We start from the raw sequence: 26,700 nt of genomic DNA, 5'->3' as shown, positions 1-26,700 counted from the left end.
ACTCATCATGTAGCAGTATTACGCATCCAAATGTCAGCACTGTTTACTGCACAAAGAAAAATCAGTGAATCCAATACTTATTGATTATCCCTTCACTGTTAGATTTCCCTCACATATAAACCTCTAGCCATTGTGTTGACCCACCAGCTCTTTTGAAACACTCAACACAACAGTGACTGTTTGGAAGTGAGTGGACATAAACACAACTATCCAGACTACAATAATCAATCATAATGAATAGTAAACTCCTTCTCATATTTCTTTTAGACTTTTTATATTAGACTGCATTATTTAACTGCAGGAACAGAGAGCCATAACCATGACCAGCTCCCATAGTTTGTCATAATGGCCTGCAGACCTCAGAAAGCTGAGGGAAACACAGACTACAGTTTCATGCTCTTCTCTCTATGGGATCAGGACACAAGCTGTAAAACTGATTTGTTGTGAAACTTATGAAATGATGAAAAAAGTCATAATTATGTATAAAAGCTATAAAATCAAACACTGAATTAGATCTTTTAATATATGGTTATAATATTTAGTACATGTTGTTAATACACTGGAAAAGGTTTTGTCCGGATTTACACGTGAAATATAGCCTATCATAGCATATTTAGTGTGAACTGATGGAACTAATTAACTAATGTTTTAGAAAGCTAAACAATTGCAACAACTTAAGTCTTAATTCATATCATGAATGCCACAGGAAAAAAAAGTAGGATACGTTAATCAATCATGAAGAATTGTATGTATACAAAAAACTAACAATGGTAGTATTCTATTTGAGCATATAGTTGAAATGAAAATATTAATATAATGAACATAAAAAAGATAAAGCTATATCTATCTCTCTCTCTCTCTCTCTCTCTATATATATATATACTATATCTATATATATATATATATATATATATACATACATATATATATATATGTAGTTGGGGGATACATTTCTACTGAAAAAGGCAACAACACAAACTGGTGGAAAAGGGGAAACTATACGGTGGAAACCAGTTAAACATAAGAAAAAATATTGAGAATAAAAATGGAAAAGAAAATGTTAAACTTACTTTGCTTTTTCTCCCGTGTCCGTCACCTGTTACAGCGCCAAAAGTTTCCTTACTGGCCCATCCAGGAGCTTCATGGTGAAGCCATTGACATGTTTCATCGTTGTCTGACGAAAGAATAACCAATATTTCCATTTCGAGCGACGTGGCAGTGAGAATGACCTGCTCCATCTTTTATAAATGCCCCACATGGTCCCAAAACACTTAATTATCGCTAGGTAAGGCAGTGCGGACTGTTCTCCTCTCTGTGATTGACAGCGGGGTAAATTGAAGTGGGCTTTGAAGGGGATGAAGGATCCTCTTGAAGCGTAGCTGCATTGATAGTTCACATAAATTAAACCTCGTATCATTAATTATATACATAAAGTTATTATTTCTGTGCTAAGGGAGAATGACTGGATTAATGTAGCGCAAATATGCGAAGATGTGCTTTTGTGGCGCTCGGTGCTCCCCTCTGTCTGTGGTTTTTTTGGTTTCGCCCAAACTTGTTTCAGATTTGAGTTCGCTTTCTCTGCTATCTGGGATCGCTCTGTTGGAGGTGAAGGACCGCCTGTCCCCTCTCTGCCTTTGCTGTAAATGGCTTTCGGGACGTATTTTATTTGAATGTCTGGGCCCTTTAAGTGACCAATAATGGATATTCTGTGGATATTATGGACCATACCGGCCGTAATAGCAGTTGAAGGTAAGCTAATGTTTGCATCCCCGACGGTTAAAGCCGCATCCTCTTTGCCGGCTTTGAGTTTGAGAGACAAAGCGCACGAATGGACGTTTGCGCTTTCTAATTAAAATGGCTAACGTTAAATAAATTACTTTCGTATCCTTTAATATCTGTTAATCTGTTACATCGTGGCGTTTTCGGTGCTTTAGTGTCAGCTCAAAACAGCAGGCAAGGGATGATGGTGGGACACAAAAACATGCTCTCCGCAGGTAAACGGATGCTGTTAATAGCGTTAATTGCGGATTAAATAAAGGAGCTTTTGTCTTTGCACAGCACCAGGCACCGCAGGTTAGAGAACGTTAAATCTCTCAGGTAGAGGTCGCATCTCGTGTGGAGGTGTGTCACAGTTGTCAAAACAGTTGGTGGTAAAAACGCGAAACAAAAAAGAGGACGTGTTTTCCTTAAACCTACTCAGAGGGTAAAAATGCAAATTAAACGTTCTGTAAATCCTGTAGTTTAACTCATAAAAGACGGTGTTTGGTCGTTATGCAGTCATAAGAACGGAAAGCTTGGCTGAGCAGTAATGGGCAGCAGGCAGCGTGGCTCTACGCACACTGAAACAGGTTGAATGGTGAAAATAATCCCTATAATATGTGTTTACAGTAGCGTGTCTATGATACTGAAAGGTAACTGTCTAGTGGTGTCATCATACTTGTTGCTACAGTTTTCTAATCTGTAACATCTTTGGTACTCATAGGAACTATATCATTGTCATATTTACCCTTTAATCTTCTAAAAATTATTTGGAGATTATAAAAGCAAATTTTCATTCCTCCCTTTAATTTAGAGGCTTTCAGTCTGTACTTTAACAGTATAATTTGCAGGTAAATTTGTGCAGCTGTACACAGTTTTTCCCCTGTGACAGGACAGGAGACATTCACCACACTGAAAGAATGGAAAAGTGTCAACCCCAGTCCTACATTTATTCTGGCTATTTTGAGGATGCTGTCAGAAAACAGACGTGTCTTCTTCCTCTGGTCACTTTAACTAGACCTCATGATTACAGGCAGAGCTGAGGAACTAGGGAAAATCTCAACCAAATGTAACCACAGGATGAAACAACAACAACAACAAGGAACACAAGGGTGAATACTTAGTTGTTTGTGTAAAGTAAAATCAGTTGTAGTTTGCATGTAGAATAACATCCTGAATTTGTATAGAAACGTTGAAGGATCTGTCAAGTCCCATGCAGGACTGGCACAGACTTTGACAAATGTCGTGTGTATCTATGCAGACTACTTTTGACTACTCCTGTTTATGGTCTCAGTGTAGATACATATCCAAGATTTGAAAAAAGCAGTCCTCAAGGCCTACATTACATTGCTCATAGCAGCTTTAACATCTGCGTCAGAGCTTTACAATCTGTGTCATAGCTTTGTAATTTTATTTAAGGTTTGGTTCCAGGATAACACTGTTAGTTTGGGAAAATATATGTGCAATTTAGTCTGAGCAGTAAAACTGCCCTATGCAAATACATAGAACCATTTGTAAGATACATTTTATGCAATTCATAAATTGTATTTTTTATCTGAATATACTATGTTGGGATATAGTTTTTTTTTACAATTCAGACAATTTGCAAGCATAGTAAAATTCATTTCATTTTTAGATTAAAACTGCATAAATTATACTGTTTGTAAAAAATATGTTTAATGTCAATATACGCCAATTCCAAACTTGATTTATGCAAAATATATTATGTAAAAAATGTGTACCGACGTATGTCGTCATCTATATGATTTCTTTTAATTACTGAAATCATGATCGTTGTTCTAATGGTTATTTATTTTCTGATTTTTATCCTCGCCATTCTTTCTAAGAGCAAGGGAACAACATGATGTGAAAGTCACCAGGAATAACAACAGATTCACACTACACAGTATTTCACTTCCCCTTGTTTTCTCTCCCAATCTAAAATGCAAACATGGCCATGGTTACAGTTTGTCTACATGTAAAATCGACTGTGAAGCAAATCTGTAAGCTGAGAGCACAGTGCCTCAAATACCACTCGACACGGCTCCGCAAATAGTTATTTCAGTGTATTGAAATACACCTATTTTTTTATGGAGAAAGGTGCTGTTGATATGTAGTGTTACACTATAAACACGACACATGGCATGGTACATGTTGCAGTGCCTTCCGGGACCGTGTTGCTTCACTTTTTGATTCGGGAAACCAGCTAGTCCCGTCGCCAACTCAATACAGCCCCCCTCCATTTTACCCTGTGAATCACCCTAGTTGACTGTCCAATGAAGTTGCGAGGATGGCTTACGTATGAGAAATAAAGGGTTGAAAAAGAGGTCACTGCAGCTCTAATCCGAAAAAAAAAAAAAAAATACACCCACATCCCAGCATGCAACAGAAAAGAACCCTTCAGTGGATCGTTTTGACACGTTTAGTGCCGGGACACTACATTTCTTTCATTGTTATTTTTATTTAATGGAAAGTGACATCTTCGCATATTTCTGTTTCTCACTGATGAAGGTTATTCACTAAACTAATACTGTGATACTGAAGACTAAATAATACTGTACTGATGAATTAAATTATTCGCCAATTGCCGAGGAACTCTATATACTGTGAGAAATTTACCATGGTAAATTCGCATAAAGTCCCACTTTCCTGGAAGTTCCTGGACCTATTTTCTGGTGGGCAAACATATGAAAGGCCTACTTGTTATACAAATAATCAATGAATCAGGCATACTGGAGCGGATTAGAGGATTAAAACAGGGGCCAAACTTAAGAAAATCTTGGCTGTGCCCAAGTAACCATTTATGCTAATAGTATGTTAACACTGCAACCCACAAAAAGTCTGCAGTACTATCAGTTGGCCCAGTGCTAAAGTTTGACCTTTTCCCTCTGCATCTTATCTCTTTTCAGACTATTCCACTATGTCCCCTCTCTGTAGTCAGTATTGCCACGAGTATAAAAGACATTCATTCATTAGTGGCCTTCGACTGGTTTTCAGAGGCATTTCATTTTCCCTGTGGAATGTGAAACAACTCTAAATTGTTGATTAGTGTTAATGTAAGCTGCCATTGATGACACTTCTTATTGGTTTGGTTAACAGGAACAGACAGGCCCGCTTTGAAAATTAATGGAGGTAGCACTGCCAAGGAAATTAGCCTAGCTATGTCAAACATGTCTATGAAAACACACTGTAGATTTATCCCTTCATTAGTTTACCCATTCATTGTCATCAGCGCTCAGTTGACAGCCATACCAACAACAGCGCTCATATAATTTTGTTGAGTGGAAATTCTCAGATTCATCCCCGGCTATAAAATTATAGCAGCCTGTATTGTTCTGCGGAGATGAAATTTACTAGACGGATCATTTGGCTTTTCTGAATTGTGCCACCCCCACCCCCACTTCTGTTGTGGTATTACAGTTTGTGCCGTGTAAACACAGCAAACGTTTTCTGGGACGATTGGTGTTGCTATGATGCAAAAACAGCCTCCTCCGGACTTGTATGCAAGTTGTCGTTGGGGTCAGCAGGATGATAGATCACTTTGATACAGCATTTTCTCTCTCTTTCTCTTTGAAGGGAAAAAAAACATAATGTGACAGAAACCACAGAAGAGGATGGTGAAGTGGGATAGAATGAGATCACAGCATGGAGTCTTTAAAAAATGTCTCGCAGATTTGATTGCATTTCAATATGTGCTGCATTCCTTCAGCGCTCTGTTGAGCAGTAGAGCCCACTCATTTGAAAGTTGGCAAACACTGAGCAAGTTGATGTTTTAAATTTTTCCATTTTTGTTTTGATTTAATTTACTAAATTACATATATTACATTTGTATTTTGCATAACCCTTTCCGTACCATTTTCTTGCACAACAGAAGGCAGCCTGACAGTTCAAGGCACCATATGATTGTTAATGTTTAGAGAATCCTGCCAAGTTTGGTAAAGATGCTTTCATATGTAAATTCAGTAGCTGCTTCTGACCGGAATTGTTTTGTAAGGCATAGACGTGTGAGTGTAACATGGAAGCATTATGTTTTGTGGAAGAGTAACAAAAGACAGACGGAGGCGGGCTCATGAAATGGGATTAGATAAAGGTAAAATGAGCGACCGTATACAATCCAGTGTTTTCTCAGTTCACCCAATGAGCAGATGCAGGGAGCTGGCCTGCACGCCAACCGCCACAGTAGGCTTTCACAAAGAATCTGTCTCCATTCAAGCCCTAATCCATGCTGCCGAGGGCCCGGGCATTGTCACTTTGCATGCAAAATTTCAATTAGTGCTGGTACCAGTTGTTTCACTTGAAGGGGGGGTGTCACATTTCAGAGACATCCATCGCTACCTTTAGGGTGAGATTAAGGTAGAAGTATCACTGCTTTAAGAAAATATAGTGCTCTCTGTACGGCATGTTGGTGCTGAGCTGCTTTGCTTCTGTCATTATGGCTATTGTACAGTATGTATTAGCCCCAGACCTTGGTCACATTGCCGGTGGTTGGAATTCACTGTAAGGCATATACAAAGTTTATTATGTAAAAGTTAAACAGGAAAAAAAATATATCGGAGGATGTTTCCTTCAAGTCGGCTTTGTTAAAAACTTTCACACGGGGGATTTCCATGTTGTAGGTTTTTGTCCCAGCTGGCTCTGCCGGCAAAATAGTTGCGTATGTTGCTCCTGGCTGCAGTTGGTTCAGCCTGTTTAAGTGAGGATTCAGTTCAAGACATGATGGACTGTTTGACACTATTTCCATACTTTCAGCTGTTTGACTCTGGCTGCTGCGGTTCACTGTCAGGAGCCAGCTCTCCATACTCTCCACACATATTTCCCCTTTAGACGTGGTGATAAAATGGCATTTTAGTGTGTGGAACATGTTTGCTAAAAGGAAGAAATTCTGGGAAATCTCATGAGTGGTACTGTACTGCAGGTAGGCTGATACAACACACTGATATGGGATGCTGTTTCAATGCCTCACTGTACCACTGAAAAATCTACACATCCACTCAGCACATGACTTCTGGTTGTTGCTGCAGCACAACTCCCACAGATCTACAAGCTTGGATTGTGTAACATATACGAGTCAAGTTTTGCTTGTGTTCATGGCCATGAGTGTACTGCAGAGTTAAGAGTGGAGGCGTTTACGGATCAACTTACTTGAGTTCTGAATTTAACTACCACACTGGGAAGTACTACATTATACATTAAAAACACAATATAACCTACTTATTAACAACTTCAGAAGCAAAGCTAAAATTCAGCTGAATGACACTGCACAACCTTGTTAATATTACTATAGAGTTGTATACAGTGTGCTTGCAATGCTTGTTCAGTAAGCTATACTTGCAATAAACCTTAAACTATCAGTAATCTTCATATGCCATAGATCTACTGCATTTAGAGTGACTTTTACGCACTTCTTGTATTTTTACCTCCCTAAAAACGAACAGGTGTTAAACTTTCTGTCTCTTTCAGCTGTAATCAGGCTTATTCAGTGCATAGGGACCTGCTGGTTAGATATGGCTGCTGCTTGATGCTATCAGAAAATGGAAATATTTCCAAGCCAACAGGTGTTTCAGGTCTTCCGATATGCTGTGTGTGACTTCAGTTAGCAGCTGAAAAGAGTTGGTTCCTTTTAAAAGTAAACATGACGTGCCTTAGACTCCCCAGGTACATTTTAATCTTCATGAATGTGGCACAAGAAAAAAACAGGAGTAAATGGGGGAAAAAAGTGAAAAAGCAACCACAGCAGTGGGTTCAGCCAGTGATGTATTCCTTGTATCATCCAACCCTAATTAGTTAGACACTGGCATGTTTTTGATTTAAAGCACGCTGTGTTGAATTAACACTGATTATTTTTGCTGTGAGGTGTTGTGCATTTATGTGCTATAATCTGTTTATGTCCTGTAATGTGTTTACTGCAATTTGATGTCGTGCTGTAAGTTTGTAGCCTCTGAAAATTTGTGATAGATAAATGCACAGGGAAAAGAGATGAATCACACTGTATTTAGGTACCAAAATGGTGTACTTGGCTATAATTTAGAAGTTTCATTAGAAAATGTTTCTAATGTTCACATCAGTTCAATTCTTTAAGAATCAAGAGGTTTGAGAGCTGCAGTTTACTGGCAAGGGCACATAAATTATTATGGGTTCACAATAGAGAAATCTGCCACAAGTGTGTACATGTTTCAGTTTGTGACAGGATATCTTAATCTACAATCTCATCAAATCTTAAACACATAAAGATAAAAAGCTGCACCCACCCACTTTCACTTAATATTAGGGTTGGTAATAGCAAATGAAAGCATGCGTGGGTTAAATAATAGTTACACATAACTCTCAACGATTTGATATGTGGCTTTTACTTTTTAAGTTAATTAGGAGTCCCAGAAAATACCCAAATTGACTTTTAAATACTTTGCTGGATTGACTAAACACTCTCTGGAATTTATGTTTTCTATCCCTGTGGGAAAGGTTTATATCAATCAGTTATTAAAATCTAACATGCGTATTGAAGAAGTTTTGCAATGCACAACCCAGTCACTGTTCATATATATATATATATATATATATACACACATATATATATATATATATATATATATATGTACACACACACACACACACATATATATATATATTTTATTTTTTTCCAAATCATCCTACTTAGTATAGAATTTCTTTTTTTTACTAAGTTTTTATATAACACTACAGGCTCTGTGTTCTATGAATGGTCAAAAGATGCATGACATAGAAATGTATTATTTAGTGAGGATCAGGTGAATTATGGGTCTAGAGATTTGTTTTTCTTGCAGTGCTTTAAGGATAGGTGTGCCCTTTGATTGGAGGGCTATAATTGTTTCAGTGTGTTGTTGGGAAAACAATGTGGTCAAAAAAGTGAAAGGGTATGACTAAGGCTATTATAACAGTGTCACACAGCAAAATATAGTGCTGCTAATCCAAACAGTTTAAAAGAGGATGAACGAAAGATTGAACCTCAGTCATCATTATAGGGGAGGTTGTTCTCTTCTATTTCACATTATTACAGAGAGCATCTGTTATGTATGGTACCCAATCAAGTTTGCAGGCAGATGCTATAAATTAATTCAGGGAGTTTAACTCTGAATTAGAGTTTGTGGTCAACAGGCCTGCTTCGACCCGTGTGGAATAAAGTTTGATTCAATAAAGTTGACATATGGTGTTTTCTTGCGACTAGGGGAGACTAGTTTGGATAAATACATAGTTACGGAGGAAACTTGCTTTACCTCTGTGTAACCTCTGATATTTCACACAGGAATCTAGATCAAGGATGTTCTTATATCCTGCTATCTTAATTAGCACATGTTAATTGGCAATGTGCAGTCTCTTGGTAAGTCATATTTATTAGGGAGAGCCTGATTCATCCAAACCCGTCGGGAATAGAAATCATTAGGGGACAGTGAGATGTATTTCCAGACATTATTCATAACAGGAAACGTGTAAGCACTCACAAAATGGCCCTGCATCATCTAGGCCTAATTTGCAGTATGAATTCTTTGTGTGGTCTGCATAATTTGACAGAAGCCTCAGCCATTATGTGGAATCAGTGTATTTTATGTCTTTGTCACTGTATATTTTCTCCTTTTATCCAGGCTGTAAAATTGTTGTTCGTAAGCATGAAGACGCTAATCGAGTTTGCTCGCAGAAGATGAAGCGGAGATGAACTGATCAATGCGACCCCTGCTCCTGTCACATCCTTCATGTGAATGTTGAGTCATACACATTAACAATATGGCGGGTATAATATTCAACCCAGCAAAGCCAGCTACTGAGCTAGGGATGCAGGGAGAAAGAGAGACAGAAGGAAGAGGAGAAGGAGGAGGAGGAGGAGGGAGAGTGTACCCTGAGAGAGGTCAGACCTCGTTTCAGAGAGCCCCATCCACACACACCCCAGGTACTGTGACACTGCCTTTATGAGTGCACCCGGAGAACACAAACCCACCGGATTAGTGTCTGGCTCTCAATGTCCCCGGGAGCAGAGCCCATCGTTCGAGACAAAGCGGGGCTGATTGCGTTGTCATCTGCATCACAAAGGGAAGCCTTTTCTACCTGAACCGTTGCCTTTGCGCCACGCTGCACATCACATCTATCAGCGACTCTGGACCCACGTGACATCTGCCTTTTGTTTTTTGTCCATCTCTGTCTCCCCCTCTCCTATTCTCTCTCTCTCTCTCTCTGTCTCCGGCCTGCACCGTCTGTCCAGCATGGCTCATATCAACAGCAGGACCTCCCCAGCCCCTCCTCCCCCACACTCCGTCCTCAGACGGCAGAGTGCGCAGACTAGAAGTAGTCACCTTCTTAGTCTGCGCCAACTCTGGCCGTTTTTCTGTTTTTGCCGGTAGTTATGTGCTCAGTGCGGCGTGCATTGTCGTCTCTCACCACAAAGAGCCACTAACACATTCGTTCGTCCTTCCTCTTTTCCCCCTCTGGCTCTGGCTGGCTAGCTGTATCTCAGCCAACATGCAGACACGTCAGACAAAAAGCCCAGTCTCCCGCTGTCAGACCCTAACAGGTCTATCGGTCTCACTCGAATAGAGAGAGCACCCCAGCTGAGGTGCTGCCAGTAAGCAGATGTGTTTTATCTGATTAGTGTACCGGGCAGGCAGGCTCTGCTCTTCCATAACTGATGACTGTTGTCTTGCGTTGGTGACCCAGCCAGTTCAGCAGCCATAACAGAGATAGATCAAGCTTCTCTCCTCGGATTATCTTCTTATGCTTATGTACAGACGAGTTTACGATAAGCCTTATGTTGGCTTCCGTACACTTTGCAGGCAAAATCCTTGTCTTACTTTCATATTTTATGACCTGAACGTGCACTATTCTTTATCCTGTGAAATAAAATTTTCATTTTTGGCAGGAGAAACAAAGATGTTAGAGCTATCTGAGGCATGATAACTGAAGCTGAAAGGTACAGTTTTTTTATCTCCCATTTAAGTTTAATTCACGCTTTATGAATAAATTCAATAGATTAAATAGGGTATGACATTTAAAAAGCAGAGGGAGGGGCGCACAGGGAGAGAATGACTTTTTGTGTCCTAAAGTGTGATAGTTGGTTTCTATTCACAAATGATTGCATTAGCTTAGAGAATAGGGAATTAACACAAGGCAATTAAGTGATTTGGCCTTTGGCTGTGACTTGTCTGGTTTTAGAGAGCTGCGGCTCATTGTGTGTTTTCACAGATTAATTTAGAAATCACATTCAATCAGATACAAAACCTTGTAAACCTTACAGTGGGGAGACCCTAGAACTTGATATAACTGATTAAAATAAGTGGATAGATTTTATACACGTGTGTAGCAGTAAATAACCATTGCTGCACGGTTCATTCCGATGGAGGCTGTAGTTGGTTTAATAAAGAAGTGCACTTTCTGTCTTTCTGTGTAAAAGAAAGTGCAGGATGGAGGGTTCAGAGGTGAGGAATCTCAAAGGCAAGGGTCATCACGAGGCAAGGAAAACACACTTCTTAGTGATTAATCGCCTGTAGTCCAATTACTGAGGACTGCTAGGACACGGCAGCTAATTGTCAACAGCAAGGGTGTAATTTCATTTCAACTTTGGGGGAGGGATCTACAGGGAACTACTTAAGATGCTACAATTATTATTATTCACCAACCAACCAACCAGTGTGGTGTGTTTTTAGTGGGGTTCTTCATGTGTGTCATCTACTGCATGTAGTGTACATAACCTCTGATACTTCACATTACACCATGACCTGAGCAGTGTGTTGAGAAAGGGGCACGTTAGCTGATTTACAGTTATATACTATATTTACTTAGTTGCAAAAAGACATGTTTTTTTGTTTTTAAATTGATTTAATTGGTTGGCATGCACACTCTATTTTCCTTTCTAAAACAGATAAAATGCTTATTTTTGAATTAAGGAGACTGTGAACTATACTGTTAGACCAAAAATATATTTTAAGAGGAAGATTTATTTAGAACTTTGGAAGATTTGAAGACAACTTTTAAGGGCTAATATACACTCAGTGTTCCAGTTTATTAGGTACACTCAGTTTAAACTAATCCAGCCTAATGCAACAGTCCTGCAGTAAATCCTCCTTGCATGAAGATTATAATGTTTAGTTTTTGGTGAAACTGTTTTAGAGCACTGCTGATTCAGGGGTGAGGATATAGCTGTTGAAATACACTGCTTGAAAGGGGTGTTTCTGTTATTTAGCCTGCTCTAATTGATGTGACTGTGGGGGACAAAATAAGAGGAACACCTGCCAGAATAACACAATAGTGTTCTGAGATATCAGCAATTACTTCTACTACAGTAAAGTGGATGGCCTGGGGTGTGAGAGTAAAACCCAAGTTTTTGTTTAACTGTCAGGTTTGTAATATCTCCCGAGGACAGCTCTTTTTGTTCAGTATCAGCATATACCAGTATCACTTAGCAACAATCACTACTGTTTTGTTGCATAGATAGTCTTCAGCAAACTCTCAATGTAGTATGATGATTATGATTAGCACCATAAAATAGATTTTTGCTGTGTAACTAACTAACTAATCTATATGAAATTATAAGAGGGGATATGTCTCATCAACAGAGTTATAGCCACGGTAAAGATGATGGATTTCTGTTTACCAAGGTGCAGCAGGTGAAGCTCACAGTGAACCTTACTCAGGTTTTATTGTTTGGATTTATTTATTTCAAACAGAGCCATAATTTTTTTTTAAATTCTTTCTCTGACCTCATACCACTCTCATCAGTCTACCTCGGCTCCAAAATCAATAACCTAGACTCAGCAAAGATCACACCCTTGTGATTGTGTTTATAGAGCCGTATCAATTGACACTTCATTGTAGTCTCTTCATATGCAGCAAAGCCGATGATAAATGCACCGTTTGGGCAGAGAAAGCTTACCTGAATTTACATAATCACTTGTCTGGAAGTGGATCTAGTGTGGGGAGCAATCAGCAGCATCTGCCACACTCACACTTGTAAGAGCTCCTGTTAACGCAATAACATCTTGTCCCCCCCTCTTGTTCCAGCTAACAATTCATTGTTATTTTATTCTAATTTCAAACCTGTTAAAGATTTCCAGCAGGAAATACTATCTCTAAAACACATGCCCACAATTTTAGAGCCGCCAAAGAAAGACCAATACACGTCCTCTGGGGTCAATAAAACAATGTCTGGAATCACAATATGGCCATGAGGTAACGTGGCTTACAAAACGGGAGCCGGGTATATAAGGAGATGGTGAAATGATGACTGTTTTCCGTGCTTTCCTCTGGCAGGGGCCCTTCTGGGTAGAAATCACAATGGATCATTTGGGAGGGCAGCTGGAAAATCCATAGAGAATCTCAAGAGACCTGCTGTGCCTGTGAAATCAATACAGAGATCCAGCTGAGACCATTAAATGAAATGAATGTCATATGATAGGGTTAAACACGTAGAATATTATTATTCATACAGTCCAAATAGGTTTTTCATCTGCAGATAATATAAGCAGGCTTGGACGTCAATAAAGGCACCACAGATTGTCTTGTGTTTCACACACCTACTATACATACAAGCAATCCATCATGTCTATCTACCTATTTTTAGCCTTAAGAAAGAGAGCTATGCCATGTGGGCAGCCCAGAAAGTTAAATAAACTGAAGATTTAGTTTATTTGGTCAGTGTTTCATTGTAGTTTATCACCAAATAAGAAGTAGCAGCAGATAAAGCTCAGTATCAGCAGGGTTGTGGGCACTCTCAGATAAAAGAAAGGCCTCATGCAAGGAGATTCTGTATACTGTATACATTGCATAGCAGGGCTGCAAGCATTGATTTTTTCATTGTTGATTAATCTTTCAATTATCTTGCGTAATCAATCATTTGTTTTGTCTATAACATGTCAGAAAACAGAAAAAAATGACAATTGAAAAGTCAAAGTTAACACATTTGAGAAGCTGGAGAGAGAGTTTTGCTTGAAAAACTATTTGAGCAATTAATTTATCATCAAAATAGTTGCTTATTTGTATTGCTTCAAGTCTATTATGTAGCCTAGAAAACTAATGTTTTGGAAATGCTTCTATTTTTCTGTTAATCTGTATGGAAATCTGTTTCTGTTTCACCACTCTGTTGTTGGTTTATACAACATAATAGCTATTTGAGCAAAACCTTAAAGCAGTTACATGTGTAAAAACACAACTTTTGTAAATTAAAGCACATACTAAACATATGCCATTTTGTGGCTGCTTTTATCCAAAGTGCCATACAGCACCATAAGGGAACAAATACATTTGTGGCATGGGTGGCCTCAGCAGGGAATGAACCCCCAAAACCAGGTACAGTTACTCACATGCTGTGCTCACTGCGGTACCGCCCCAGCCTGATTACACCTCTTCTGAGCACTTGGCAATCTGCTTTCCCTTAGAAATGGTTTGACACTTTGTAGTGGTCAGGCAGGCACACTACATGCATGTAACGCCTGTATGAGCTGATGGGGCTGCTGTCAGGAGGCCTGCCTGTTGAAGTGATTGAAAAAGCATGTTTGGGATTAGCCGTCTGTCCTCGTCTGTGTGACGCTCTGGCAGGGGGGTGTGTGTGTGATGTGTGGGGGTTGCACGGCTCTCTGGGCCTGCCCTAGTGCTGAGTGACTGAAATAGGTAGAGTTGGACCTTAGCTCTCCTGACTCTGCTGACACACAACCTCTCACAGACACACATACACATCTAACACTCTGGCTCAGTATGTTCATGCTGCCAGTTAATAGGAATACATGGAGACAGATAATTTAAAACCTTGCTCCAGAAGTCCCCTGGGCACACTGAATTCAACAGTTAACACAAAGAGAAAGGCAATTGTTGTTCTGACTCTGCTTCATTTTGCCTCACTGAGCAAAATGGAAAGGCTTTGGGTCATTTTACTATGTGACTTAACTTTTCTTCCCACCGTGAGACCTGGTAAAACAGCACATCATGCAAAAAAACGATTCTCCTTTGATCTTAGTGCCTACAGTAATATGTCCTATTTTTGAAAAATAGAAATTGAGACCCATAATAGTGTTTAGTGCTTGTCCTCCTTACAGACAGATTTCTGGCATGAGCATGTACTAATCTCTATTTCACAGATACCAGCATGCTCATTTTCTGTCTCTCCACGTCTTCGTGTATATCTCACACGCACACACACACACATACAGATGTATGAACACTTCTGTCTACACTATTTCAGATTCAACACCTGCAGGGTTGGGCCGTCAGGCTCTTTTGGAATTATGGCATTAGCATGGAAACCAGAGGCCTGAAGCTGGATTAGTTGCAAGGAGGTGTGAACACAAGGTCAGGGCAAAGATGGCCTTTCAGCTAATATTTTGTCGTCGTATTTTCACTCCTGGGTGTCTTATCAGGGTGTTCACTTCTTACTGACAGACAAACCTACTTTCACAAGAAAAAAAAAAGAATGTTCATTTTTCTATTTACTTTTGTATTTTTTCTTTGATTGTTGTGATTCTTTGACAGATTTACACACTTCTTACCCTTGTACATATTATAGCTCGAGGCAGGTGTTTTGAGGAGCCTGAAATTTCCCTTTGTTGAGTAAAGATTATTGCAACGGGCAGCTTCTTAACTGTCTTGCTGATTGCTGCTTGTTAGTGAGCTGTATGCTCAAAACCCCACCAAAGTTAGACTGGGATATCTTTCTACAGCACAGGCTGGATCTGGTTTGACTGTTTAAGATCAGGACTATAAACTGTCAGTGAAACAGACATTTTTTATAATTATTGTTTTTTTTAGGCGTTTGAAGCTGAAATCTGCAGCTTTCTGCACATGCAAACCACTTGGAAAGATGACAAAATCTAGCGTGTCATATTTGCAAAGGTGAAAATGTCAATGATGAACCAGGCACTATGAATGCAAAAAGCAGTATTTACTGAAGTGATGAAATTAGATGGCATTTGAATTGTAAACCAGGCAGGTGCAACCTGACAAACCCAATGAACATTTTTCAGATGAAAATGAAGAGCACCTCAAACTACAGTAAATATGCTGTTTTAAATCTTTCACTGCACTACCATACAGATGAATATAATGATACATAAGTTTAATTACATTAATTAATTCAGGTTGGGAATGTTTGCCTGTCCAGTATACAAGGTATGAGTGCAGAATGGGGAGCATTGTTTTTTCACTATAAAGCTGGCAGCAGTGGTCACAGTGATGAATTGATGTCTGGGGCAGCATTATGCCGGCTTTGTTTGGGTCAGTGTAAACAAGCAAAGCCGCCATAATGAGGGGTCTTCTTAACGGAAATGTAGTGGTATGCAGGGACTGCAGTGACTTGAAATATTCAAACTGATTCTGCTGTATTTACTTCCTCTCCACTTGTGATAAAGTGGTCCAGTTACTGCCAGTGGTCTAGTTAGTTCATTTGAACATGTCAGGATCAGATCATGCATTTCAGAAGGTGATTACTTCAGCACTAACAGGGCAAAAGTAAACAGTAATTCACAAGGTTTTTGGCTTTTAATTGTGGTGATGGCGGTGGGACTACCAATTCACAGCACGTAATCCTTCATCTGACAAAAGAAGTGTGCTAAACTCTCACTCATTGTCGCTCACACTCATGTTAGGTAGCTGGAGGGCACTTCTCAACAGCTCGCTCTCACAGCCTTGCATGCCCCATTTCAAAACACCACATTTGCTGCCATCTTTACCTTCTTTGTCCTGCTCCAGGCTGGTTCCTTTAAAAACAGCTTCACCCTCACTATTTCTTCTCTGACCATCCGCCACCTGTCATCCTCGTGCTAATGCGAAACATTAACAGCCTAAGAGCTTGAACAGAAATGCACCCTTTCGTAGAAATACATTACCTGTCACTCTGTCTCTGGATTAGGACTTCACTGGTGCCAAATGATTTAAGGGCTTTTTGCTAGGTTGTCAGGAGAGACATGATTGTGCCTGTGGCCATAAAGAAACATATGTGCCTGGTTTTTTTTATTCTAAGGCGTCAGGCAGGCAGCACCAGATGTGTGCTGTGAATGGTGCTGAGGTTTTTTTTTTCCTCACTTGAGCGTGTGTCAGACACTGTGTACAGCTGCACGGAGGAAGGGTTAAGTCCGTTTCACATGGAGTGAGGAGGAGGTGAGAAGCAGCAGGTCTAATTGAAGTGCTTAATGGGCTGTCTGAAACCATCACTCTACCCGACACACCACGTGGAGAGGCTCTTTATCATTGAATTGAATCTGATAAAATGGCTCTTATTCAAAGACAAGCTATTGGCCGAGACAGGGGACTTTTAAATCTGCAAACGTTGCCTGATGAATGATGTCACACTTAAGTCTTTTGCTGTAGATATGGAGTATTTATAGCGGTCTCCGAATGGGCTGCTGCCGTCTGTCTTTGTTTTGTCTTCCTCCTCAAAACTCTTCTCTGCTCAAGCCCTTTGTGTTGCTTTTCATCCCTCTGCAGGCAACTTCTTACCCAGGCAAAAATGTCCATTTTAGTTACTCATTTTATCTTAAAAATTAAATGCCCCTCTTTAAAAATCAGCTATAACATAATTTAATTTGCTTCCAGTAAAGCCTTGTTTATAGTTTTTCTAATCTAGTGGTGTTATCCCCAGCAGAAGAAAGGGACTGATCTTTTTTCTTGCTGCGTTTTTCACTGGAAATTCCCAAAAGGCGTAAATCCACATTGGAGGCTACATTGAAAAAGTAATTATGTCATGTGTTTCCACTAAAAAGTGCTAAAGACATGAATAAATAACTTAAGAATATTCTTTTTTTGCTGTTTTCCCAGCCTTAGTTGGCCTCAACTCCGTCCTAACCACATCCCTCCCAAGCCCTGTTCCTCTCTGCCTGGCTTTAGTCCCAGTGTAGTCTCAACCTTCCTCCCCTCCTCTATCTCTGTTCCTCCCACTGCAGCCACAGCCCTGTTCCCCGCTCAACTCTGCTCCAACCAAACACATACTCGATGTGAAGACTTTATGCACTGTGCAAACAGTGAAAATGTTCAGTATAAGCTGTTTTACCATTGGAACTTGTACTGGTAGAGTTGTGCAGCTCCTACTGGGGTAGTTGGGAATCTGCATCTTGCTCAAGGGCATCTCAACGGAAATAGGAGAGAAAAGCACTCTTTGTTCATTTAACCCAACCGGTTCGTCTTGTAACGTGTCTACCACCAACTTGTTTGACTGCAGAAGTGTGAGTGTGGGGGAGACTGGGGAGCTGTTGAGCGGGTGGGTGGGTGGAAGGGTGGTGAGGATATTCAACATCACTGACACAGTGAATTGCTCCTTTGGGGTGTACTCTGGAGAAGGTGCAAGGTTGTGTCAGAAGCAAAGTGCGGTTGGGTTCAGTGAACAGACATCCATTATGTCGAGTCTTTGCAGCTGCATCACATATTTCCCAGCAACCGTGGCTGGCGCCGTCATGGAGGTCCACTGGGGAATTGGCTCTGTGCAAATCATGGCTAAATATATAACAAGTTGACTTGAGACAGAGAGATACCTGAAATACATTGTTACAGAATGGATTTAAATCAATTTTGTTGTGATAGAAGAAAGAATAATATAGTTAATTTGCACAAGACGACCACAACACTTGTAAAGAATTTTGATTTATTTGATCCACCTACAACATAATACTGTTGTTAAATGTTCAAACATGAGCTGTACATTAAAAACACTACCAGATGCCTTTTTTGGAGCATGTAGAAAGAACATACTAGACATTGTAAAATTCATAGGTGTAATTGCCCTTGAAGCACCTCTGTCTAAAATGTCACGAGAATCTTTTTACAGACGCCATGTGCAGTAGGTGGGAAAAGCAAATGATGATTAAACACTAAAAGAGTGTAGATGGCATTAATCAAGTTTTGCATTGAGCCCTAATCACCCAGTTGCAATTAAAACTCTTAACACTCTGGCTAGACAGTGTTTTAACCTCAGCGTCCAGATCTCAGATGGCGCTGCAGAGGATATGAACTCTCGTTTCTGGAGCACACTTAAAGATAACAGGCTTTTTTTTCCTCCTTCGTTTTTTTGCTCTATAATCAGTTTCAAATGAGAGCTGGGCCTTTGGCAGACTTCTTATGGCAGCAGATTGATTCAGCCAAAAAGCCTCTTGCGAAGTGGATGAATAGTCAGTGAGAGTTCATTCATACAATCTCAGTGACAAAAGCTACATACAGTAGATGATCCCTGTTGGAATCATCAGCTTTTCTCTTTGTGCTAGTTTCAGTTTCAATTATTATCTGAAATTCTGAGAGTAGTACATTGAGGATTTGTGTTGGTGCATGCTGTAAAAACTGGCATTATTTGTGTGTGTTGAAATAAAAACCTCTTTTAGCAAACAGTCAGACTCATCCTATTACAGCAGCTATCACTCAGGAGGAACTCTACAAAGATGTGACTTTAGCCATTCGTGATATTCAACATACAGCAAGGCTCACACGTTGTGGACACTATTCAGACAGAAAATAGCAACCCCACCACAGTCTTTTTTTTTTTTTTTTTCTTCAATTTTCCACTCCCCCTCACTTTTCATCTCCTTTATACTGATTGACTGATTCAGTTGAAGTCCCTGTTGTCCCCAGCCCCCCATGTTTATTCCTTCCTTTTATACCACATTTTACTAAATTACAGACCAATCAAAGTGAAGGTTGATTATTCATTTTGCAGTGGGGGCGGTGGCTCCTTTTCAAAGCAGAGGGTTAGAAACAGGGCTGAGCAATTATTTAGTATGGCAAATAAATAGAAAATAAAGTAAAATATAATTTGAAAAATTTTATAATTTTATCATTCTGTATATTCAGATTTTTTTCAATGTGATGAGGGACAAACTCACATAAAAATTGTTAAGTGAGTAAAGTAGAATAAGCAACTGAAACCTTTACAATTGCTAGTGCTCATAATAGATACTTAATTCTGTGATTATGCTTCTGGAACATCTCTGCTAGCACTAGTTTGCCTTAGAGGAACACAGATTGGCATAGCTAGAATCAATGTGATCCTCTGATTTTTTTTTTTTTTTTTTTTAATTCAGTTAATGCAAATCACTAAGATGCTGTTATTCATTTCTGTCCCCTACTTATGTGTGGCTTTACGGACCCTGAGCCAATGCCAAGCAGAGTTTACACGGCTGAGTAAGAGTCGGATGTGATTTTCAACGAAGACCATCTGCACAGAGGATCTCTCACTCGTGCAAGCAGCATATGCCTCAGTATGTAGATAACAGGGCCACTAAACACGCTCATTCCCTGAGTGAATTAACCTGCCGTGACACGCTCCCTGTTGTCCTCCATCTTGGTCGGGACTTTCTGAGAGTGAGGGGTTAACTCTTAAAGCCCACCTCCCCTCCTTCTTGTCCTCTTTAAAATGCACACCCTCACACACACACACACACACACACACACATACACAGAGCAGATCTATCAGTAGAGCATGAGTCATTAGTTCCTTTTAGCTCCCTGGTCAGTGGACTCAAGCAGATTGAATATACTTGACTAAGGTCTGGGATTGCTGAGGGACTTACTGCAAACAATAATCACATATTTTTGTTGGACTGCAAGATCCTGAATTGACTGCAACCCGCTGCCTTTTCCTTGTCAGCAGCAGTATTTAATGTGCTGATTATTGAAGCCAGGCTTGGCAGGATGGAGTCTGAGCAATACATTATATAGACATGATGAAGTTTGGTACAAGAACTGTAGCGAGGAAAATCATACCTAATCTCCTAATTAAGAATGCAGAAGCCAGCATGTAATTTTCTGTCCTTATGTGTGTGCCTCCTTTATTACCTAATGGCAGCCAGTGTAAGGAGATGGGCTCAGCTAGGTTATAGGCTATAGGTCGTTTTTTGGACACTAGAAACAGATGTGGGTGTGCATTTTTTTTTAGTAGCTTTCATCACACTTCATCATGATCAGCACCTCACCTCCTGCTCTCTACAATTAGTTTGGAGACGTAAGCAGATTATCTACATGTATTACACAGCTGAGCAAGTTTAAACATTCAGCACCCTCAGTGGAGAATATCTAAGTAGTGGTGCTTTGCATTTTTATTTGCCTCAGCGAAGTAAACGTATGGGGTAGCTACATGTTTGGCCAGAGGGGGAACAAGGGGACTGCGAGGGTAGCTTCATTTTTGAGCCCTTAAGGACTATCTGGCCTGCAAGACTATATACGCAAGAGTTGTTTTTCAATTGCTCCACTTTTTGCTGCTCCACATTTTATATATATATATATATATATATATATATAGATAGATAGATAGATGGATAGATTGATGGGGAAAAAGACAAAGGGGGGTAGATTAGCATTCAGAGGGTTGTAATATCCCTCGGCAATAGCACGGAAACCACAAGGGAAGATATAGCTCTATAATTTCTCCTCAGCGTGTTCTCTTTTCCTTTTGTTCTTTTTCTTTCTAATGCAGTAAGTGACATGTGTGCTTGGGTTAACATAAGGAACCTCTGACCTTGTTTTCCAGCACAGAGCTGCTTTCATGTCAACTACAAGAAGATCGGCGGGGGATTTGGCCAGCTCTGCTTAATCATTGCCACACAGATATGCACTACTTGGAACAGATATGCACACTTAGACTGATACGTTTATGATTCTCTGAAGGAAATCTACAGATTACTGCAGAGATTGAGTCCGTAAACCACAGTATCTATAGAGGCGCCCAGTATTTTTCCCTAGTGAGAGCAGAGCTGCTGGCTTTGTTGTGCCGATTTCTGTACAGTTCAGGGATGGGAGGGATCATCTGTAGTTGCTACACTCAGGAGACTGTTGTTGTCCCAGACAGCTAATCTACAAGTCAGTCAACCCGCTAAACAGCAATTCAGCTATCTAGCTAAGAAAACAGGCAACCAGCCACCTCACTATTTATCTACCAGGCAACTCTTCAGCAAGGTGAACCAACCTGTTTTCCAAAAGGTGAAAGACTGATACTTTCATACCTCTGTAAAATTTGTTTAACATGACCATAAATGCAAAGATCCAATTGTATAACAAATTAGACAATTTCATATTCATATTAAATAGCAATTAAAATCATACAGACCAAAAAATTGTAAAATAGTCATGGAGATTACTGCCACACAGCAGTACCACCGATTATATCACAACTCTGCTAAATCACTCGTTCTCTTCAGCCATGAACTGACTGAACTGACTGGTATGAATGTGGATTGTTGAGTTATCCATTTAACAACTGAAGGTAATCATGCTTTTATAGAGTAATTGCTCATTCAACATGGTTTCAGTGACTGATAAATTCCAGGTCCTTGATATCATTTTGTCTTTTGTCTTTATTGTGAAATAAACACCGACCCTGAGAGAGACCTGTGGGAAGCAGAGCTCCGACCCCACTTGAATCTGATTGTGAAACAAATGTTACAGGCGAACCAGAGCATGATGTTGCTGATTTGGCTTAATAGCACACTTGATACTCAGGCTACCTATGGATACGGCAACCTACACACTGAAGAGCTTGCAAATTAAATGATTAAACAACAGAAACACACCTTAGGATAATGTTGTCCATTGTATGGGGTGTGTATATATATATATATATATATATATATATATATATATATATATATATATATAATCGCCATTGCAGTCAAGGTTTTGATGAGTCTTGGTGTCAAGGTTTTTGCGAAGACATATTTCAGGTTAAAGCTGTGGTGGAGCCTGGCAATAAGCCGATGCTAAAAATAGCCTCAGTGGTCCAGCCAAGAAATACTGTTTCCCTCCAGTGAAAGAACCTCAGTTGCAACAAGCTCTGTCTCTTTCTTTGTTCTATCTTTCCCCATTTGGAAACACAATGCAGATAGCAGATGGAAGGACAAGGGCTGTTGTTGCTGTTGCCACATGCTGATATTTGCCAGCCACTATAGATTGTGCTTTTTCAAAGTGTTTAGGCGTACTATGCAAGGTTATGGTTAGTGTTTCTCTTACAATGTATGTCAAATAGGTAATAAGTGGATTTGACTAATCGTACCACAAATACGACCAGTGAGAGCAAAGGTGATGACATGTTTTGGGCTTTGTTTTTACCATCAGTTTCCCCAAGATACCTGCGGCTCATTGAAAATATGCACAGTCATGTTTCCAGAGGTTTCTAAAACATCTGACCTGCAGTACTGTTCAACACATTTAGTCTAATATTGACTTCATCTAAAATGAACATTAGTTGAGTACCTTGCTGTTTCTGAATGATCTCTCCCCCCTTTTACACGCTGCTTGGTGTAATAGCCAGTATCCACAGAATGAAAGCATTTAACTCCAATCAATGGGATTTATGGCTGCTTTAAAAGGCAAAGGTGTCTTTTCTCTCCTGAAAGTGCTGTTTTGGCTGTCTTCCAGCTTAGATCGGACCAATAGCTACGTATGATGAATTGTTATTATCTTGGCGGCCTGCTTAGGATTCACACTTCTCTCCAAGTTTGAAAGGGCTGCAGCATCTTCCTGCATTAAGCAGTAGTGAAGCGGATTTAAGCAAAGTTTTACCTGCCAACTATATGTCATGTCTTAGTCTACAAGGATGAAACCAGACAAACATAAACCAAACAAATGCAGCCAGAGCCAAGGATTTATTGGACAACTTACACACATCCCGTCCTTACTTTCCCAAGCTTCTGCTCCATCTCTCCTTCAAGCATGCCTCTAGAAAAGTAATGTTGGTGAAGCCATTAGCCTGAGTTTTTCCCTTCCTCCTTTTCTACAGATTAGCTCGCACAAGCAGAATAAATTGGGAGCAAGTGTCAAGGAGTGAGTACTGTCCGGGTTAACAACAACTCTCTGTGGTCCTTCTTGTGTGTAGGAGACGGGGGAAGGAATGTACATCAAGGTTAATGTCCAAGAAGATGGAGAGAGTTGTTTTATCAACTTCAGGACTGCATTTTTAGTTAGTTGCCACTGACTTTGTCATTCTAGAGTTCATATCTGTCAATGAGTGATGTACTGTGTTGTCCCTTAGATCTAAGCCATTGGCAGTGACAACTTATTTGATCAGATGGCCAATATTTCCTGTGTGACAGAAAGAAAATGAAGGAAACAGTGTTTCTAACCAGTGTTTACTACTTTACTTCTTTGTATGCAGTCAGAGGCAACATTACAACCCATGTACATTATGTTTATGTGTGGGAGAAAAACACCAATAAATTCCAAAAGTCAAGCTCATAATATTGTTTAGCTGCTAAACTTTATGATACACTGAAACACAATTAATGTATTCAAGTGTAAATGTTAATTGTTATACTGCAGAGGAAAATGTTATGCTATGTTATGGAAAAAGGTATTCACGCCATTCAATCTTAAGCAAGAGTTAGCAATTCAATGATTTGATAATCTTCCAAGGAATAGCTGCTTTTTTGAGCATTGTCCTCAGGCTTTTTTAAAAACCTGATGTAACTGTAGTCATTTGAAAAGAAGGCAGACTTCTGCACTAATGCGAACAATACAGCTCTAAAGGCAAAACACACTCAAAACACACTTACAAATATAAGTGGTGGAAGCTTATTAAATCAATTTTCAATTTTGCTGATGGGTTTTGAGTCAAATCGCGACCCCAGTGAATGAAAATCGAATTGGATGATTTTCAAACTCTCACTACTGGTGACGTACGCTGGTGGTGCTCTGACCTTTAACCCCCTCTCAGCTGACCCCAGTCCTTCTTGTCACGACCGGTGGGAATGAAAGGTGGAAGAGGGTTAAGACTGTTGGATGACCCAGAGAGCAGTAAGAGGTGGGAAGCTATTATCAGCTTCACATCGCTCTGAGGCTCAATACCATACTGTGTCCTCCTGTAACTCTGTTGTGTAGTTGTCTGATGGAAAAATGCACATAGCTGGGATACAGTCCAAACTGGGCTATGGGACTCCCGAATATGAGATTTCATTATCTGATAAGGAAAGATTGGACTTTCCCACCACCAAATGTATTTATTGTGCTCAGGAAATAAATTGGAAATGGTATGCTTACAACCTACACCACAGTAAATGAACTCAACAATTTGCAGTATGGTCAATCATATCATATTTCTTTTTTCTTTTGACTGCTGCCGACTGCTGCTGTCATTCAAAACGGTCTTCTCTAATCCAGTTATCCAGTTTATATTTGTTTACACTGTTGGTTTATATGTATTGTAGATTAAAAGGATTAAAAACCAACAGTTGCATTGATTTATAAGGTTATACATACAGACAGAGACAGGAGAAGAGAATACAGTCCTCAAAGAAGGGCCACTAAAATTGGCTCAAAGTGTCCACTTTATTATGAGCTATAGTAATTTTGTTGCTCTAATGTTTCAGACATTTTTCTGCATGAGCTACACTCACTTTAAGTACAGCCTTCTTCATAGCATGAAATTGCTAATAGGTCAACAGTGAAAAACCTTCCCCTGTCTTTCTCTGTAATCTTCTTGCAAACCACAGTTTCTTTTCCCTCCTACAGTAAGTGCGGGAGTTCATTGAAGAATAAGTGAGCAGTAATGTATTACTGCATGCTGCTTCTGAAATGACAGGAAGTGATTCAATTGATGCTGAATTATGTTTGTGTCGCCTGTGATGTGTTTTGTTCAAGAGGCTTCATTTGGTGCTCTATGAAGTAATTTGCCCCACTGCTCAAGAATGGTCTATTGTTATTGACAGGAATGCTCATTCTGAATGAATCATGGCAAATCGTAAGTATAAAAGAAAATAATGACATAATGACAGTCACTTGCAGTGATTGCAGCTCATATCCTGTCAAACTACAATTTTAGATTGTAAAAGAAAGTAAAATAGTACTTACTATGCTTCTTATTTTTTTGGGTGAATGTCAGCATTGATTTTGAAAAGGGAGTGGGGTCCGGTGCTGTCTATAGACTGCGCCTAGGAGCTCATTTGCCTAATCTTGGGAACTAGAGTGGAAGCTGTGTATAATGAGGACTAAGGCTTGTCTGGGATGGCGATGTGGGGGGGTGCTGAAAGACATGAAGGTATTAATCGGACAAAGGGGCAACCGAGAAGTTTATGCAGAGGGAGAACGCCTGTGGAATGGTCAAGCATTTTTGCATTTTGACTGCCTTTGTGCAAATGCAAATCAAAAGACAGGGAAAGAGTGAAAGAAAGGACAGAGTGTAGGGATGCTTTCAAGTTTTCCGGAGGCTCCTCTTGAAAACTTTTTGTCCATGTTAGAGCAGCAGGGACGGGCTGTGATGTTTCAGACCAAGCAATGTGCAAATTTTCATGTAGGATGTATCTCTCAGAGCACGTTTCTGCTTCGTTGTACCTAAAAAGGAAGAAACAGTTAAAACTGCCATAATGATAGAGAGCCGGGTTATTCCTTGCTGCTTGACTGCAAACTTTCAGAAGATAAAACAAATGACTTTTGAATTTAGAGAAGATAAATAAGAAATATTTAATTCCCAAGATGCTTTGATCCATTAGAAATAATGTGGTTGTGTTCAGTGGCCAATTTCAAAGCATCAAAGCTGTATGAGAGGATTTCATCAGATGGTTTGTTTAACAATATTTCAGCAAAACTGCACAGATACACTGAGTATAAATGATGCTATTCTAAAACCAGGATTATATTGCAGTAGTTTTATAGACATTTTGATGTTTTTCTTTGCTAAAGAAGCTCTCCAATCATCTTCCTTTTTTCCATTTCTTGAAGCTTCATTCAGATTTAAACAAATGTTCAGGCAATGTACTGTATTCCTCATAAACTTGTAAAAACAACAACAATGAAAAAAAAAACCTCCTTGCTGAGCTTTATTTTGATGCTAGTGGAGCGGAACCACTTAATTCTCAGTATCTCATTTTAAACTCAAGACTAACGTGCACTCAGATGAAACAATGGGTCTCCAGCATCATGCTCAAGCTGTTTTGTCTCAGTGAGTTATGCGGGCTATTTGCCCATGTGTACATCTGCTTGTGTATAATTAAACACCATTTCCCACTTAGGGAGGGTCTCAAGGGCCGTAATAGC

At 39.7% G+C, this 26,700-nt stretch overlaps 1 protein-coding gene across 4 annotated transcripts in view; it reads left to right on the top strand.

The window, feature by feature from the left end:
- Positions 1-1,561: 1,561 nt before the first annotated feature.
- The window catches only part of ephb2b (eph receptor B2b), a 120,256-nt gene continuing 95,117 nt past the window's right edge, over positions 1,562-26,700 (top strand). For all 4 annotated transcript variants that reach the window (XM_018704414.2, XM_018704412.2, XM_018704413.2 and 1 more), the window contains exon 1: positions 1,562-1,749. In XM_018704414.2, coding sequence (XP_018559930.1) covers positions 1,698-1,749 — 52 coding nt within the window. In that variant the 5' untranslated portion in view covers positions 1,562-1,697. The remainder of the gene's footprint in view (positions 1,750-26,700) is intronic.

Source organism: Lates calcarifer, linkage group LG12 (genome assembly GCF_001640805.2).
Source record: "Lates calcarifer isolate ASB-BC8 linkage group LG12, TLL_Latcal_v3, whole genome shotgun sequence".
Lineage (NCBI taxonomy): Eukaryota > Metazoa > Chordata > Actinopteri > Centropomidae > Lates > Lates calcarifer.
The sequence above is the reverse complement of the archived record's forward strand: the minus strand, read 5'-3'. Positions and strand labels throughout refer to the sequence as shown.